The sequence below is a fragment of the Protopterus annectens genome, chromosome 14.part0, assembly GCF_019279795.1.
Source record: "Protopterus annectens isolate FY-2018-M chromosome 14.part0, PAN1.0, whole genome shotgun sequence".
Taxonomy (NCBI): domain Eukaryota; kingdom Metazoa; phylum Chordata; order Ceratodontiformes; family Protopteridae; genus Protopterus; species Protopterus annectens.
In genome coordinates, this window is record NC_056748.1 from 568,962,462 (window position 1) to 568,980,229 (window position 17,768).

General features: G+C 38.6%; 1 protein-coding gene across 1 annotated transcript in view; it reads left to right on the plus strand.

The window, feature by feature from the left end:
* PAPSS2 (3'-phosphoadenosine 5'-phosphosulfate synthase 2) overlaps positions 1-17,768 on the plus strand; it is a 388,626-nt gene that overhangs the window by 216,675 nt on the left and 154,183 nt on the right. Inside the window, exon 6 of the mRNA XM_044056309.1 lies at positions 12,952-13,065. Coding sequence (XP_043912244.1) covers positions 12,952-13,065 — 114 coding nt within the window. The remainder of the gene's footprint in view (positions 1-12,951; positions 13,066-17,768) is intronic.

Here is a 17,768-nt window from a genome sequence, read left to right on the forward strand (position 1 = left end):
AATGTCTAGAGGAAAAAGGTAGCCTTTCCCAGAAAAATGTAGGCACTGACACCAAAATAAAATGAGACAAAGTGAACAATATCTAGACCAGCAAATAAGGCACAGAGAACAGTATGTATCTCACCACTTAAGACTGTGTGAATAGTATCTAGTAATGTCTGTGGCTCAACAGATAGCACACTGACCTTGGTGCTGGAAGACGAGAAAGATCTGTGTTCTACTTGCACTCCTGAGTGTCTTATACTTTGGATGAGACATTAAACTGAGGTTCCAGCTGCATGAGTTGGTGGTAGCATGGGTGGATGTAAAAGATTCCACTGCAACTATCAAAAAGAGTAGAGGAACTTCCCTGATGTCCTGGTTAAATTTCTTTAGTAGTAGAAATTCTACCTCGATATCCCCTGAGACGAAGCCACTGGCTTTGTGGGACTAACGTGATCAACAAAGGAAAAATAAATAAAGTAAATATCAAAACTAATGAATTAATGAGTATTAACAGGAAACATAAGGCAGATCATCATGAAGACAGTCAAGGTAACGTATATTTCTTTAAGGGTATACAAAGATGTAGTTATTCCCTAATTAGTAGAAAATTGTCCATTTAAGGCATAATATGGACAGATTTTTTTGAAATAAAGCTCCTTTCTTTACTACTTTGTCAATATTTGTGTCATGGATATCTTTTCTACCAACACAGTATTCCAAAGGAAATATGTCAGTATGCACGAATCAAGGAAATCGATCTGCATTCCAGTGTCTACTTTTTAGTCTGATAAAATTCGTCAGATGGCAGGACTAAATCCTGATTTGCTGCTACTAGGTGAGACCACATGAAAGTTTTAATGGCAGGAAAGATTTCTCTTCAGAAACGTGCATACCCTGTTTCAGTCCGAGCCCCATTTGTACTAAACTGAAATCATTTTACACAAAGCTGGCATGAGAATATCTTTTTTTTGGCAGCAAGGAATGCCATTTAACAAAAGATCAAAGATAATTTGAATGAAAGATAAACTACCATGGACATGAGTCCTTCAGTCTGATAAGGGGGTGGACTCTGGTTGGCCAGTGATATTTATTTACTTGAAAGAGAAAATGCTGTTTATAATCAGTCCAGTTGATGTATTTTGCTGAATAAAACATACCAGTTTGTTTACTTGAAGTTGTTATCATGGGAAAGAAACTAATTTGCTTTTTAACTTGATTAAGTGAAAGATCCCATTAACATTTCAGTCATTAGCTGTGTGTGAGATGAACAGGCAGCTTTAACAAGTCATTGTATCTTTCTGCAGTAATCATTGTCTTAGACAGGGGTAGAAACCTAGGAGAATACTTATAGTAGGGGCTGCTGTATTGCTAGGGAATTGTAGGGGGGAGGAACCTTTGATGGTGTATGCATAGTTATAAATATGATTATCCAAAGACTGGAGATGTGAGAAATCCAGCATCCTACACAAAACAACGGTCAATGTGTCCTCTTTTAGTACTCAGTATATACTCAGTTTTGTGATCTGAGATTTTATAGTTTAATTTTTTTTCATGTAAGCCAGTCAGTGTCAGTGTTAGTAGTGCAACATATAGCATAGTTGCCTTTGATGCAGTAGGCTGTGTGTTCTATTCCCACTCCAAGTAGTTGGATTGCTGAGCAGCATAAGGGGGATGCTTCCCTCCTGAATGTGTCATCCTTCAGTTGAAATGTTAAACCAAGGCCCCGTCTGCGTGAGTTGGTGGTAGCTCTTGTGGATGTAAAAGATCCCAAGGTTCCAATTATTGTTTAGTAACATCAAAAGATAAAACTTCAATTTAAAGGCAGCAAGTTAAATGTGGATACATAGTGGGTTCCAAATGTAAGAATGCCCAACAACCTTGTCAGAGGATTGATCATTCCCTTCTTAACCCTGCATACCTGCCCAAATCTGGTGATACTTAGTGTTGCACAATCACATCAAATGTTTTTACACTGCATAAATGCACTGAATATTTATAACATGTTTAAATAATCTGAAATTTTTTTGTGTATTTTGGGAACATTTTAATGTGTTAATATAACCGAATAGTTGTGTGCTCGTTTGCCCTTATACATATACACTTATTTAACATCCTTGTGAACTTTTCCATTATGTTGTATATTTCTATTAAATCAGTTCAAAACTGAATATGAAATGTCTTATCCAGAGCACCCAGAGAAATAAGCAAGAATAAATACAATACAAATACAGTACAATTGCATATATATAACTATATAGTTCACCAGAGAAGGAGGTGAAAGCACAACTACACATAGTTATAACTTTCTCAGATGATATAAGAATTACATTCTTGATAAATGTTCAAAAGAAACATTTAAAACAGGAAATTGGCAGCACCAAGAAAATATCAGCCTGGAACAGGAATGTGATATAAAGGAACTTGATCTGCGGAGAATATATAATTATTTGGGAGTATTTTTATTTATTTACAACCTGCGACAGGGTTGTGATATAAAGGAACTTTATCAGAAGGGAGTGTATAATTATTTGGGAGTAAGTAAATATTTGGGAATAGGTAAAGGATCATAAATAAAACATGAACAAATGGAAACAAAACTAAGTAAGGAATATTTCAGATGAATGAATCTAATACTGAAGTATAAAAAATGAACAAGCACAGGAATCTATCTAGTTCCAACCTCACCACCGCAAGTGTTGAGGAAAAAAAGAAAAAACAAAGAAACTAGTGGTCATAAAACTTCACTGATGAGCTCAATCACAATAATTTCCAAAAAAACATGAAACTCAGGTAGTTATCCACTAATAAATATGAATAAAGGCTTGTTGCTTTGGAGCACTACCTGGGTTTCAGGATTTTTTGGAAATTAATGTGACTGAGCTCATCAACGATCGCAGACATCAATGATCACTATGCAGAACTGTATGCAAATGCCCTGTACAAACATTTAAGCAACTGCATAAACTCTGCTTTACCTGACCGGATCAAAACCAGGTCTTCCTGTAAACACAAGCCACTGTACTGGACTTCAAGTATAAACAGATTATATAACAAGAGGAAGAAATTGATGTCCAAAAGTAAGAGGGAGATCACTCTGCAGAGGAAGAGTTCCCTCCAAAGCCTAAACAAGAAAATCAGAAGTCTTGTAAAGCAAATATCCAAAGTCTAAAGGAGAATGCCTAGCTGTGAGCCAAACTGGTTGTAGATGGAATCACTCATACTACACTGGAAGATATCGCCAACCTGCTAGCTGACAGATTCAGTGCAAACTTTATCTCCCCATCCCCACCTACCGCATCCTAAAGCATACCTGACACCAGCCATCTTCCTAGTATCTCTATAAAACAGGTCATCTCTGTACTCACCAAGGCCAAAAACATGGCCTCAGTTTGGACCAGGTAATATCCCAGACTGTTTACTAAAAAATTTAAAGTAAGACCTAATGGAGCCACTTGGCTTTCTCTAATCATAACTTGAGAACTAGCTGTGTTCCTGCAGAATGGAGAACAGCAACAGTAATACCCCTGCACAAAGAGCGGCCATCAACTGACCCTAGGAACTACAGACCCATAAGTCTAACCAGCTGCCTCTGCAAGGCAGTGTAAAGTTTTATCATGGACCTTATCAACAAGGACATAGGTGACCTCCAAACACTGGACTTAACCCAGTTTGGCTTCGTTAAGGGTAGCTCATGCTTATTAAACCTGATGGACTTCTTTGAGAGTATTACCAAAGCAATGGATGAAAGTAAGACAGTGCACACACTGCCTATCTCGACCTTGCTAAGGCTTTTGATGCAATTCCCCACTCTGGCATCATTGAGAAATTCTCGCAGATAGGAATTAACCCTTATGTTACTAGATGGGTAGCCAGTTGGCTCACTAACAGAATACACACTGTCAAAATTGGTGACTCCACTTCCACCAGTAGACCTGTCACCAGTGGAGTACCACAGGGGTCTGTGCTGGGCCCCTTTCTGTTTGTCATCTATTTCTCAAAAGTCTAGGCCAAAGTAGATGGCCTTTGGCTCACCAAGTTCATTGATGATTGCAAACTGGGAGCGATTACTGAGTCCCCCAGTGATGTGGAACTATTACAAGAAGGTGTAAGACAAACAAATGATTGGTGACAAAGCCATGGTCTAAAACTAAATGCAAAAAAAATGCAGTATTATTTCCTTTGGCAAAACAGAATTCCCTACAAATTACAATATTAACAGCATGCCCCATGAGTTCCAACCCAATGGTGAGAGACTTGGGAATGCAGGTTGATGGTAATCTTAATTTTGACCACCAAGCTTCCACAGTGGTAAGGAAAGTCTTGTACGTATTATACCTCATAAGCAAGGGCATAGCATCCAGGTCAAAGGATATTATAACTCCACTGTACTCTACCCTCATCAGACCACTAATAGAGTATAACACCCCCTTTTGCATCTACCTCACCATACACCTGCAGCAGCTGGAGAGACTTCAAAAGTTTCTCACTAAGAAAATACAGGGACTGCAAACCATGACCTACATGGTAAGCTGAAAGCCCTGTCACTTTGTTCTGTATCTTATAGGCTGCTGATAGGTGACGTATGCCTGGCCTACAGAGCAATCTCCACCCTAATGGAAATGCTGCACATCCACAAGTAAAATGGCTCAAGAGTCACTCGCTCTTGGGATCTCAACCTAGCTTATGACATTAACAGAATATGCTGGAGAGACAGATATGTTTCCCAGAGATTGCCGCTTCTCTGGAATAGATTTTATATTCGCGTAAAACAGAGTTCCTCACTGACCCTATTCAGACACAACCTAGATAACTGGATGGGAGACTGCAAATTCACCCCTGGGGTGGCACCCATGTCCCTCATGAACAGAGGTACCCAGTGTTTCTGTTGTATTTCTGTTGCATTTTAATGTTAAATCGTTTTATTGTGTGTGCAGTTGATTTATTTGCTTAAAAGTCAAACTTTAAACTGCATTTAGTACTGTAGGCGTCACATTCAAATGCAACAGCCTTTTCTGTGCATTTCTACTGTTTAAATTGCTTTTTGCTGCTTAAGTTCTAAAAAAAAAAAAAGTATCTGTACTGCTTGTTTCCTGCCCTTTCCTATACTAGAATAGTTCAAATCCCAGATCTGCTGGTTTCAGGACTTTAGTCAGTGCTTCTGAGTGGTCCAGACCTTGTTGTGGTAGTGGGAGGTACCTTTTTGGCTTTCTCGTAACTGTTTTAGCTTAACTGCACTTTAAAAAGCCGATTTTACTGTGATTCTGTTGTATTTCTGCTGCATTTTACTGTTAAATTGTTTTACTGTGTGCGCACTTGATTTATTTTCTTAAAAGTTAAAATTTAAACTGCATTTAGTACTGTAGGGGGCAACTCAAATGCAATAGCCTTTTCTGTGCATTTCTATTGTTTAAATTGCTTTGTGCTGCTTAATTTCTAAAAAAAAAAAAATACTATCAAAATACTATCTGTACTGCTCATTTCCCATCCTTTCATACACTAGAATAGTCTGGATCCCATATCTGCTTGTTTCAGGACTTTAGTCTGTGTTTCTGAGTGGTCCAGACCTTGTTGTGGTAGTGGGAGGTCTTTCTGCTTATCAGTGAGAGTGGTAAGCATTAGAGCAACCTATCTGTCACAAAAGGAGTAGTTTCCAGCTCTGAAATTAACATTATTGGCTGTCTTGGGCTGATTTCTATCCTTTTCAACTTTCTGAGTTAAGAACCCGTGTTTGCACAGGTTTGCACTTGTTTTAGCTTAGCAGATCCTGTTTAGGCATCCTGCAGACTACTACAGCACCAGAAACAAGACGGAGAGACTTTTTTTGCTGATCTAAGTACCTCTTTGGCTTTCTCTTAACTGTTTTAGCTTAGTTGCACTTTAAAAAGCCATTTTTACTGTGGTTCCGTTGCATTTCTGCTGCATTTTACCATTAGATCATTTTACTGTGTGTGCACTTGATTTTTTTGCTTAAAAGTCAAAATTTAAATTGCATTTAGTACTGTGGGCATCACACTCAAGTGCCAACATCCTTTTCTGTGCATTTCTGCTCTTTAAATTTCTTTTTTTCTGCTTAATTTCTAAAAATAAAAACAAATATATATATATATATATATATATATATATATATATATATATGTACTGCTTGTTTCCTGTGCTTTCCTATACTAGAATAGTCCAGATCCCAGATCTGCTGGTTTCAGGACTTTAGTCTGTGTTTCTGAGTGGTCCAGACCTTGTTGTGGTAGTGGGAGGTCTTTCTGATTATCAGTGAGAGTGGTAAGCATTAGAGCAGTCTATCTGTCACAAGAGGAGTGGTTTCCAGCTTTGAAATTAACCTTATTGGCCGTTTTGGCTTAATTTCTATTCCTTCAACTTTCTGATTAAAAACCTGTGTTTGCATGGGTTTGCACGAGATTGAGCATCGCGCAGCACCACTTAGCTAGGGTTAATCTATTCCCAGTGCCATAAAGTCTGCTCTTCAGTTTTTCCCTTAGAACTAGCCAGATTCTTAATTTTAGCACTTGAATCTGCATTTTCGTGCTCAGCACTGGTTCAGAACTGTTGTAAGCACTAAATAAACTACAGTTTACTACAGCACTCAACCTTCCTCATTACGTAGTGGCCCACAGTTTTTTGTACTTATCTTCCTCAGTTGCTTAGAGGAAAACAGCTCCAGTACTTACTTTCCTCGCTTATCTAGAGGAAAATAGTGATTACCAAGGCATGTCCAAGGGACAGCTCCCAGTGCTCTCTCCTGTCTACCTGATGAATCGGGGCATATTGGGGCAATGTAGCAATTGCCTCATGTACACAGACAACCCTCTCCTCCCACCACCCAACATTACAACCTGTGAGAGATGCATTTATCTAGCCAAACTGGAAGCAAAGCTCTCTCAACCCGACTGAACTTGTCAGTCAAGAGGAGAAGGTAAACACTTGCACCACACCACACTCATATAGACCCACTAAACCTACACTGTCAAAACCCACACATAGATACACAAAAATGTTCGCAGAGGCTCTCAGTAATAATCTGCCCAAACAACAGAGACCTCCAAAGCAGAAAAGCAAGCAACCTCCACCCCTTAACACAACTCAAAAGACACATAACCCATAGACTCAGTGTGCCACTCAACCACAGCCCATAAGGCAAAACAACGTACCCAACACATTAGTCATAGGTGACTCTATAATCAGGCACACTGATGTTCCACTCACCAGACTAGACAAGGAGAAAGTTACTGTCAGCTGCCTTTCGGGAGCCAGGATCCGCCACATAATCCATGCACTCAAGTCACTCCACAACAAGTACAAATATGACTCAGTCATTATGAATGACCTGAGATGTACCTCCCTGGACTACATGAAAAGAGACACGGAACAGCTCTTTGATCTTGTAATACAGGCAGGTATGACCCTAGCCCTGAGTAGCATCCTATCTTTGCCCAGAATGATACCACAGTACAAGGATAAAATGATTGAATTCAACAATTGGCTAAGCTTCTGGTGTCATTCCATGGGGATACAGTATCTGTCTGCCTGGGACGACATGGTCTACAGGCCATGATCCTTTGCCAGAGATGGCCTGCACCTGTTGGCCCTGGGATTCCATATACTGCCTAAGGCTCTTGCCGCCCCTATAGTGCCTTTTTAAACAATGTCCAAATGACAAACTCACCACTGTACCAGGTACAGGCAAACAAAAACTGAGGGTAATGCTACTCAATGATAGAAGTCTAAACCTCAAAATGCACTCACTTGAGGCACTCCTCAAAATGGAGAACATTGATTTCTGTGCTGTGACTGAAACTTGGTTCAAGGCTCCAGAGAGCACCCCTGCATTACCAGGCTATAACTCATGCCATACGTTTCAGCCATCTAACCTGGACCAGAACACCAAAGGTGGAGGTGTGTCCATATTCATTAAGGATATCCACACCTCCAGGCTAGTTGCCAACATAATGCATCTGAAATTATCCAATTGCAACTAACACTGGGCAAAACTGCAATCCAAATTGTAGCTAGCTACAGATCCCCTACCATGCCCCAGGACTCCCACTCCCCTTTTCTTGATATACTGGAAAATATTAGGGTCCAACCAAACACCCTAATAATGGCCACCAGTAACTGGGAAAACTACTCATGTACCAACTCCTTCGTGCAACGCTTTCTAGAATTCATAAACTCCAATGCCCTGGAGCAACTTATCCACACCCCCACCAAGGGCAACAGTATCCTAGACTTAGTCTTTACCAACATGAGTGACCAGTGTTCTACACCTCCCCATTAAGGAAACAACTGTAAAAAAATTTGCAAAAGCCAACTTCATGGTTCTTAAGATAGAAGTGTCAAATTTCACGACATCCTTACAAATGGGCACTGCAGCTATGACTGCAGAATTCTACACAAATGCACTCTATAAGCACTTATATGAGTGCATGGATCATGCTATCCCTAACAGAACCAAGACGCTATCCTCCAAAAAAGGAAGCCAATCTGGTGGTCCCCTGCTATAAACAAACTCTATAACAGAAGGAAGAAACGGTTGCAGAAGAGAGTAGAATACAATGAGTGGAAGAGCTCCCTGGCCAGCCTCATTAAGAAACTGAGATCTCTCATAAAATCCTCCAAAGCTAGCTATGAAGACAAGATTGCCCAAGGACAACCACAAAGCATTCTATAGCTATGCCAAGAATCTCAATGGCAATACCCAGGTCTGCTCTGAGCTACAGCACAATGGCACGAAAATTACAGAACCAACTGATATTGCCAACATACTGGCTGATAGGTTCAGTGCTAACTTTACCCCCCTCTCACCCCCTAAAGGGCCCATATCTATACTGGAAGAATGCAGAGCCTCTGAAATCACAACTGCACAGGTAAAAACTGCACTTTCCAAAGCCAAGAACACAGCTTCCATGGACAATATAACATCCCAAGCTGCATTCTACATGAACTTCAGAACAAACTGGCCCCCCACCTAAGCACCATGTTCAATCATAGCCTCACATCAGGCTTTGTACCCACTGAATGGCACACAGCAACAGTTATACCACTCTACAAAGGGGGGGCCACTACGGACCCCAGGAACTATCTCCCTATTAGTCTGACGAGCCTGGTCTGCAAGGTCATGGCATGCATCATCATGGAACTCATAAACAAAGACAAAGGTAACCTCCAAACCCTGGACCCCATCTAGTTCAGGTTTGTGAAAGGCAGATCATGCCTCCTGAACCCGATTGACTTCTTTGAAACAGTCACCAAAGCAGTAGATGAGGGAAAGGCAGTTCACACAGCCTATCTTGACCTCAAAAAGGCTTTCGACACCATCCCCCATTCTGGAATTATAGATAAACTCACTAAACTGGGTATAAATTCATACATCACAAGATGGGTTGCCAACTGGCTCACTGACAGAACTCACACTGTAAAAGTTGCACACTCCAAATTGGACTTCAAGCCAGTGATAAGTGGAGTACCACAGGGTTCAGTCCTGGGTCCTCTTCTGTTTGGTATATACTTTTCTGAAGTAAGGGCTAACACAGAGGGCCTCTGGTGATGAAGTTCGCAGATGACTGGAAACTAGGTGCCATAGTCGAGTCCCCAAACAACGTGGACATCCTCACTGAGACAGATGCCTGGTGTCAGAGCCATGGCCTCAAGCTAAATGCCAAAAAGTGCATTGTCATCTCCTTTGGTAAAAACTCTGTCCACATGAATTACCACATTGGTGGCAGTCCTCTTAATGCCAAAGGTGTGATAAGAGGCTTTGGGACTCAGGTGGACAGTAGTTTCTCCTTTGATAATCACATCGCCACAGTAGTCAGAAAATCCTTCTACATGGCACACGTCATCACAAAAGGGTTCTCATCCAGGAAAAAAGAGGTCATTGTTCCCCTCTACTCAGCACTCATTAGACCCATTATTGAGTACAACACCTCTTTTGGAATGTACCTCACAAGACATCTGCAACAGCTGGAAAGGCCACAAGTACCTCACCAAGAGGATTACGGGTCTCAAACAGTTGTCCTATGCTGACTGTCTCAAAAAACTCTAGCTTTACTCCGTAGCATATCGTGTACTCCAAGGTGATCTCTGCCTAACATACAAAGCTATGTCAAACCCAGAACTTTTGGACAAGCTACACCTAAAGAAATCCCAGTCCCTCCAGGATACATGGTCTAAGGATTTAAACCTTGTCACCACAATAAATAGAACATGCTGGAGGGATAGATTCCTGTCCCAGAGACTTCCCATACTCTGGAACAAGCTACCTATCTATGTCAAGCAAATGAATGGATGGGAATTAGGAGATTCACCCCGGGGATCACTCCTGTGGCCCTGCTCGACAGGGGCACAGGAAAATAACTTTATTGGGCAGCGAAAGCCAGGGAACCTTTTTGGCTAGGCTTACATAGGCCCTAGGGCCAATAGCCTGGTACCTACCTATGAACCTAAAAGTAAACACTGAGTGTATTACCTAGCCTCCACCCCCACCACCACCACCACAAACACAGACAAAAATGTAATCTTATTGTTTCCCAGTGATTGGGGACTGAAAGCTTTGACAGGAACTGAATATTGTGTTCACCAGAGAAAATGAAAACAGGGCTGCATAATTTAAACTGAAACCAGGAGTAGGACTGATGATGATGTGGTAAGTGGGTGGTGACAACTGGGAGATATCAGGACAAGTTTCTTTCTGTCAGAATTTTATATTCTGGGATTGTCCCTTTAAGATATATGTATGTGTGTGTGTGTCTATATATATATATATATATATATATATATATATATATATATATATATATACAGCCAGATATAGATATATTAACATACGAGCTATTACATGGTCACTATCATAGTGAAGGAAACTGTCCCAGTTCAATATATAGGATTGTTTCCTCCCCATCTCTGATAGTGTGGTCTATTTACTCATTGTATCACTTGACTGGTCCATAGAACAAGAAGAAATAGATTACTTAGTTCTCAGAGACATGCCCATTACAATTACACGTCAATCATTTTTGTTTTATGTGGTATCTTCTTGTTTCTGTTATGTGATTTTCCACTGCTTATTTGGTGCTGTGTTTGTGCATCAGATGCTTCTGTCTGCATATTTGTTTTGCTGTCCTGCATTAGTTGATATCATTTCAGCTTATGTTATGTATGTTGACCTGGATTCAGTCATGCATTTTATTACTAGTAAGAAACCTTCTTTACATAATGAATTGTTCCTGTGTAAAAATAAATAAAAATCACCAATTACATTGTTGTGCTTTTGCTGTAAAATATTTTATTCGTTCTCAGATTTATAACTCCTTTTTAATGGTAAGGAAATTAGCTATAATAAAATCTTAAAATACTTAAATTGGCAAGAGCTTTATACTTCAACTATGAATGGACGAAAACAAATATGCACTGAGGATCAAAATTCCCAAACTGCATTTACAGAAAAAAACTGCTGGAGCGAGTCTCCCTGACCTCCAAACTTTCATATTCCAACTCCACTGTCGCACCAACTCAAAGAAGGGGGAAATTCCCCCCAAAAGGGGGGACAGCGACTTCCTGTAGGGGAAATCTGCTTGTTGATGGGTTGAACTTTGGGCCATTGTGGCCTAAGCATTTTATCTTTGTCCACCAATAGGGTAATGAGTTTATACATAATAATTAGTCATTGAGTGTACACATAACCACAGGCATTGTAACATATGGTAGAATGTTGTTCTACCTGTGAAGTGTGTACCTGTCTGAATGTTATTCATTATGAACATGCAGAACATTTTAGCCAATGTCAGGCAGCCTGTACTGTGAGCTCTGCTTTAAACTCCCAAACCAAAAGAAAAGCAAATCATCTTAGACAATACGCAGAGAAAACATAAACTCATGTCTAAGTTTAAAATAACTTAAAAGTACAGAAATGAAGTATTTATTATATTTATTGAGGTTGTTGTACCATATACTATACAATGAGCCCCCCCACAATGTGAAGGGCAAGCTTCTTGCTCCTTGAATTTACATTTATCAGCTCAAAGGGCACACCAACATGGAGAAAAGGGAAATGACCAAAAACACAGTGCTATCACTACCAGGAATTGTGCCACCAGTAATTTGATACGGAGAGCAAGAGAATGGGGGTGGTTGAATACTTGCCCATTTAAAACTTATCAACTAGTAAGTTAGCCTTGTACAGAATACTAACTAGATAATGTATTTGAACAAGAGATTCTGTTACATTACATTTCTGTTTCTTGGTCACCTTTCAGGCTTTGGTGAAGAGGCCAGCATGAACTGGAAACATTTTGTAGCCGAATCTTTGTGCTTTCTTGGTTACTCAGTCAATGTCATTTATATGGCAACTGTCAATGTATGGTGTTATAATACTAAACAGCTTGAAAATTGTTTGTTCATTTGTTAGGATGATGGAGAAAGTACTCAACTTCCTGAAAACATTTGGATTTTTTTTGTTTAAATATGAATGCATACATACACGCTGAAAGTAATCTATAAATTGATGAATTTATCACATTTTGCCCTGTCTAAATTTGGTCATAAAGTTTGTCATCCTCCATATCATTAATCTATATTCACTTAAATTATTTCACAAAAAAAAAAAGAGTACCTTTCTGTGATATGTTGTAAACCTATATAAAATCAAAGTTAAACACTGGCATACTCATTACTGCATTCTGTAACCATTTGAGGTTTCATTCCTTTTTGTTTAGCGTCATATTCCACTTGGATTCATATATATGCTACAGCACTTCAATTTATTTTGGTTACCATAACATAAGCTTTAAATAGGCAAAATAATACACACACTGGTGTTCGTGTTTTAAACAATTAAGCCACTGCCTTAAGTTGCCAGCTAATAACTAACAGTTTTTTAACTTGTACTTGGAAAAGTCAGTATATCTTCATGTGAATATGTGGCTCAACTAATGCTCTCTTTTGTATTAATTTTAGGGTGTTTTCCCTTCTTCTGCAACTGAGGAGATAAACGAACTTTTTGTCCCAGAAAATAAGCTTAATGATGCACAAAGAGAGATAGAAACATTACCCACATTGCCAATTTCTCAGGTATGAGCCTTTCACTATCATTTGTCTTGCAATTCCAGTTTATTTTCTTTCAGGGCATATTGCATGTGGAGCAAGAAAAAATGTGTCTTCCATCTGTAGTTTGAAGTCCATCAGCTGTTTCCAGATAAACCTTTTATTAAACTGTTGCCTGTGTCTTCGTTCAGAATTATCGCGCAACTAATACAAAAAAAATATAGACCCAGCAGTAGGAAGAGAATGTAAATGCATTTCTGTGTCAACCAGAATGCAGTATTTTGAAAATAATAATTATTTGAAACATGAGCTTCCTGGAAGAAATTCCACCCACTAGTAAAACTTCATTGTCTCATACATGAGTCATTCAATTTGTATCGCTGTATTTTATTTTCTACTTTTCCCAAAGCCATACATTTTTTCATTAGATATTACCCACTTAAGTCATTTCTGTCTTGCCCACCATCTGCCTTTTTTCTTCCGGACTGTAAAGTTCTGTTGTATTTTATTTAACATTTGTTTTACCAGGATAATCCGACTGGACAGCTAGTGTCAGTTTTCAGCGGAGTCCTGGGGAGAAAAGCTCCGAGAACTTACAGTGTAATACATGGTAATTAGGGAATAAGAACAGTTAGTATAACACATTGAGGTATGCTAACATATTAAAAAGAGGGCTAATAATTAAAGGCAAACACATTTAGAAGATGTTTACATACTTCAAATGATAAGTATGTATGTTTATATGCCGTGCACATTTTATTCTTATGAAGTGACTATCCTTTCTATTTCTTTACAAAGAATATATTTCCAGAACAAAACTGTTCATAGCTGTCCAGATGTTGTCTTATAAGTTCTATGTAAAGATGGATTATAACGTCCTTTCTTTTGTTGTTAATACAACTCCATATGTCTCTTAATATCGCACTGTCGTTCCTTTCTGTTCCCTTGTGCCGTGTGCTATTTCTTAGCTCAGTTTCTATGACAACCTCCAGGTCACTTTCTTCATTTGTTGTTGGTGCTGTGCTTCTCTTTCTGCCATAAGCTTCTTTACTGGGATTCCTCCTCACAGCTGAATTATTTTACATTTCTTGTAGTGAATTTAATCTGCTGTTTTATGCCATTCCTCCAATTATGCCAAGTTTGTTCTCTTTCTATGCACCTTTCCATGCATCCGTTTATTGCTTAATTTTCTGTCAAGAGTAAAAGAGAATTATTTCCTTCTACATCATACTTTATGGTTCATTTCCCATATTCTCCTTCATGAACATTAAGCAGAAATATTAATTTAGCAGCCTTGTTTTTCAGTATCCTTACCAGCACACCAGCATCATTTTTATTTACCATCACTATTCATATCTTTGTATTTTGAATGATGTGATTATCATTTATCAGTTTAGGCCTTTGCTTTTCTGGATATTTTTCCTGCTTCCTTTTGTTTTCATTTATAGGATAAATATATATATATATATATATATATATATATATATATATATCATGCCTCCCCCACACAATCTGTTAATAATAATAAACTCCATGGTTACTGAATCACAGTCAGTTCTCCCCAACAGTCAGACCATATCAGGCTTTACATGGCTATTCTTAAAACAACAGTACGAATTGTAGTTTTAATTATTATTTTTGTTCTCCTTTTTTGCTTACTTTTATTTCTTACATACTAAATTGTTTTACCTAAACTTTGATACTGCCTTGTTTTAAAACATTGGTATTTTTCTTCTTTATGATTTGCTTATTTGCTTTTCTGTCTCTCACACACACACACACATAAAATACTGCTTCTCTGATGGTACTTCTGATGCATCGTGGCAGTTTTTCTACATGACTATTATGCCCTTTTTGAAATGTGTTTCGGCTGTAGACTCTTCTTCACATTATTCCGTTTCTTGCAGTCCAGAACTTTCTTTTTTCACTTTTGATTAGCTTAACTCTTTTATTAAGTTAATAAACTAAAGTGTGTATTTCTAGTCCTGAGATCCTGTCCCAATTTGAGGAGTCCTGGTACAAGAATGTGCTAGAAAGCACAAATCTATTCAAGAAAAAGCAGCTTGTCTAAGGCATGCCCTGGGAAGTGTACGTAGAATGTCCCTGTACATATATGTGACTGTAGTAATTGTGTTCTGGCACACTGAAGTCTTTTATCCCTAATACTTTCCACTTCTTCCTCATCCTAAGGGTAACCATCTTATCCATTTTATTCTCTCTTTTGTTTTTTCGAACACCTTTACTGAATTATCACTTGTGACACAGGCAAATTTACATTCATATAAAAGTAATCACATTATAATTAACATAACAAACATTTTACTTCGCATATATTGCTATATGTCATAAAACCTAAGCAACAGTGCATGAATTATTCAATTCCTGCCTTTTTTCTTAAAGAAGTAACATCTTTATTAAACCATCACCTACTACATAGGCAATCATACATATGAAAACGAACCATACCCACACAATCCTAGTTGCAAGCATTTTACATCACAATCCATACTGACCACACTCCCAGTTGCAAACATTATAGATCCGTTTCATTCTCTTTAGGAGGGTGAGTCAGTGTACAGTCTCTCTGCAAATTATTTCACTGTTTGCCTTCTCCACTGTGACCCACACTGTCACCATTCTTTGTTTACTGTCTTTTTGTTTCTATTGCCTTGACCTCTTTCCTTATAATAGAGAGTTAATTTTCTTTCTGCATGTCCTGCTCCCATCATTGATATGTTTATGACCCAGCCTTAGTTTTCTTTATGCAATGTTTTTTAACTGCCACAGTATCAAAAGTCTTTGCAGGAAATCCACTCTTTTGGCTTCTCCTGTTAGGAGTCACCATAGTGGATCTCCAGTCCGCAGATTGATTCGCACTAGAGTTTTTATGGTGTCATGTTGCCAGCCCAACCTTTGCAGACACACACACACACACGCATACATGCACCTATTGCATGTCTTTAAAACACACTCGACTGCAGGGAGGACATGCAGACTTGCTAGCAGGACATCAGCTAAGATTGACACCTACCTTAAGTGTGATCACATACAAGATCAGAATATTAATTTGAGGTTTACATAGAGGTTTGTACTGTGGAAACAACTTCCCATGTTTAGTATTCAAATAATTTGCATGCTGAACCCACTGGTTCTGCCAGTTGGCTACTTCTTGTCTACAGGTCCTTATAGAAACAATGTCCCATTTTACCACAGGTTTGCTTATCTTATTCCCACCTATGTATTTTATATCACCAAATATTCTGTTGTTTAAAGTGGAGTTGCTCCTGATGTCAGCGAGGGAAGGATGAACCAAAAATATTTGTTAAAATATACTATACACTTTCCTTAAAACCTGCTTCGTTTTTAACCATGCAACCTTTGTATGTTTCATTGTTTTGGAATCCCTTTTGTTTATGTACTAGAACACAAAGATATGTACACTACCTCAGACCACTTCCTTGGGAATGTTAGAACCAGGTTTTTCCTGTAGTTTTTCTTATGTTCCAGGCAGAGAGTTCAGCAGTTGCTAAGCATTAGGAAGAAAAACGTTTGGCCTTGTTGCTTTAATTTCTCTGGATATGTACTTATCTCAGCTGTCTAAAAGACAAGTTCTTAGTGAAGTTTTTTACTAGCAACCAGTTCAGCATTAATTCAGAACCAATGACCATTTTATACTTATAACTATACCCAAGGCCCTTTTGGAAAGTAGAACAATATAGTGACATTATTGTAATGCAAAGAAGCATAATGTCAGATAAGGACTTTTGACTTATTCAGTCAGTAATTGTTCATGCTTGTTTTTCAGTAAGCTCATCAGTCCTGGTTAACCAATCACCTAAAGCCCATTTTACTCCTGTTATAGTTCTGTGGTTTATTTGTGTATGACTTGCATACCTAAATACTCCTTCAAATTTCTGAATCTCTGTATTGTTCCTTATATGTATCTCTGTCTTTCTCTCTCTCTGTCTGTATGAAGTAACATTTCCTGATATTACACTAAGCTTTCTCTTTCAGTCTTCTGTCTTCCAGTGTGCTATATAGCAAGTAAGTTTTTGAACAATTTTTTGAAAGATGCCATCTTGCACTTTTCTGAAGGCCTTGAACTTTGTGCTTTTTCCATGTGACTTCTGATACAGAGCTTACACTTTTAGTCCTTGAGTTGCGCGCGCACACACACACACACACACACACACACACACACACACACACACACACACACACACACACACAAAATACACTCACAGACACATTTGAGCTCTCATTGATTGTACCTGTCTGGTTTCTTGTCATAACACCTTCTGTTCTTCACATGCTTCTCAAATGTACCTCACTCTGTCTTGAAAAATCCATGTTCCTCATTGTCCCATACTGAAAGGGTTTGTCACAAATTCATTGTTAAGATTTTTTTAAACTGATATGCATGGTAAATACAGAGTCATGTTGATTCATCAAAAGAACTTGTATAAATATAAAGTAACACATTTTAACCATCCTGTAAGCTTCCTATTTGAAGTTATTGGTAAGATGTTAAGTATTCCACATTTTGCCCATTTGTTCCACATTATGAGAGGTAGTATTCCATATTCCGGAGATGGAAGTTGAGAGGTATGGTTCTGCATCTCATTTCACATATTTTATGTCCTCTGAGGTACTTTCAAAGCATGCCAGTGAAGGCTTCCAGAATAACTATGTCCTTAACAGAGAACAACAGTGGCCTATAGCTCTGCATT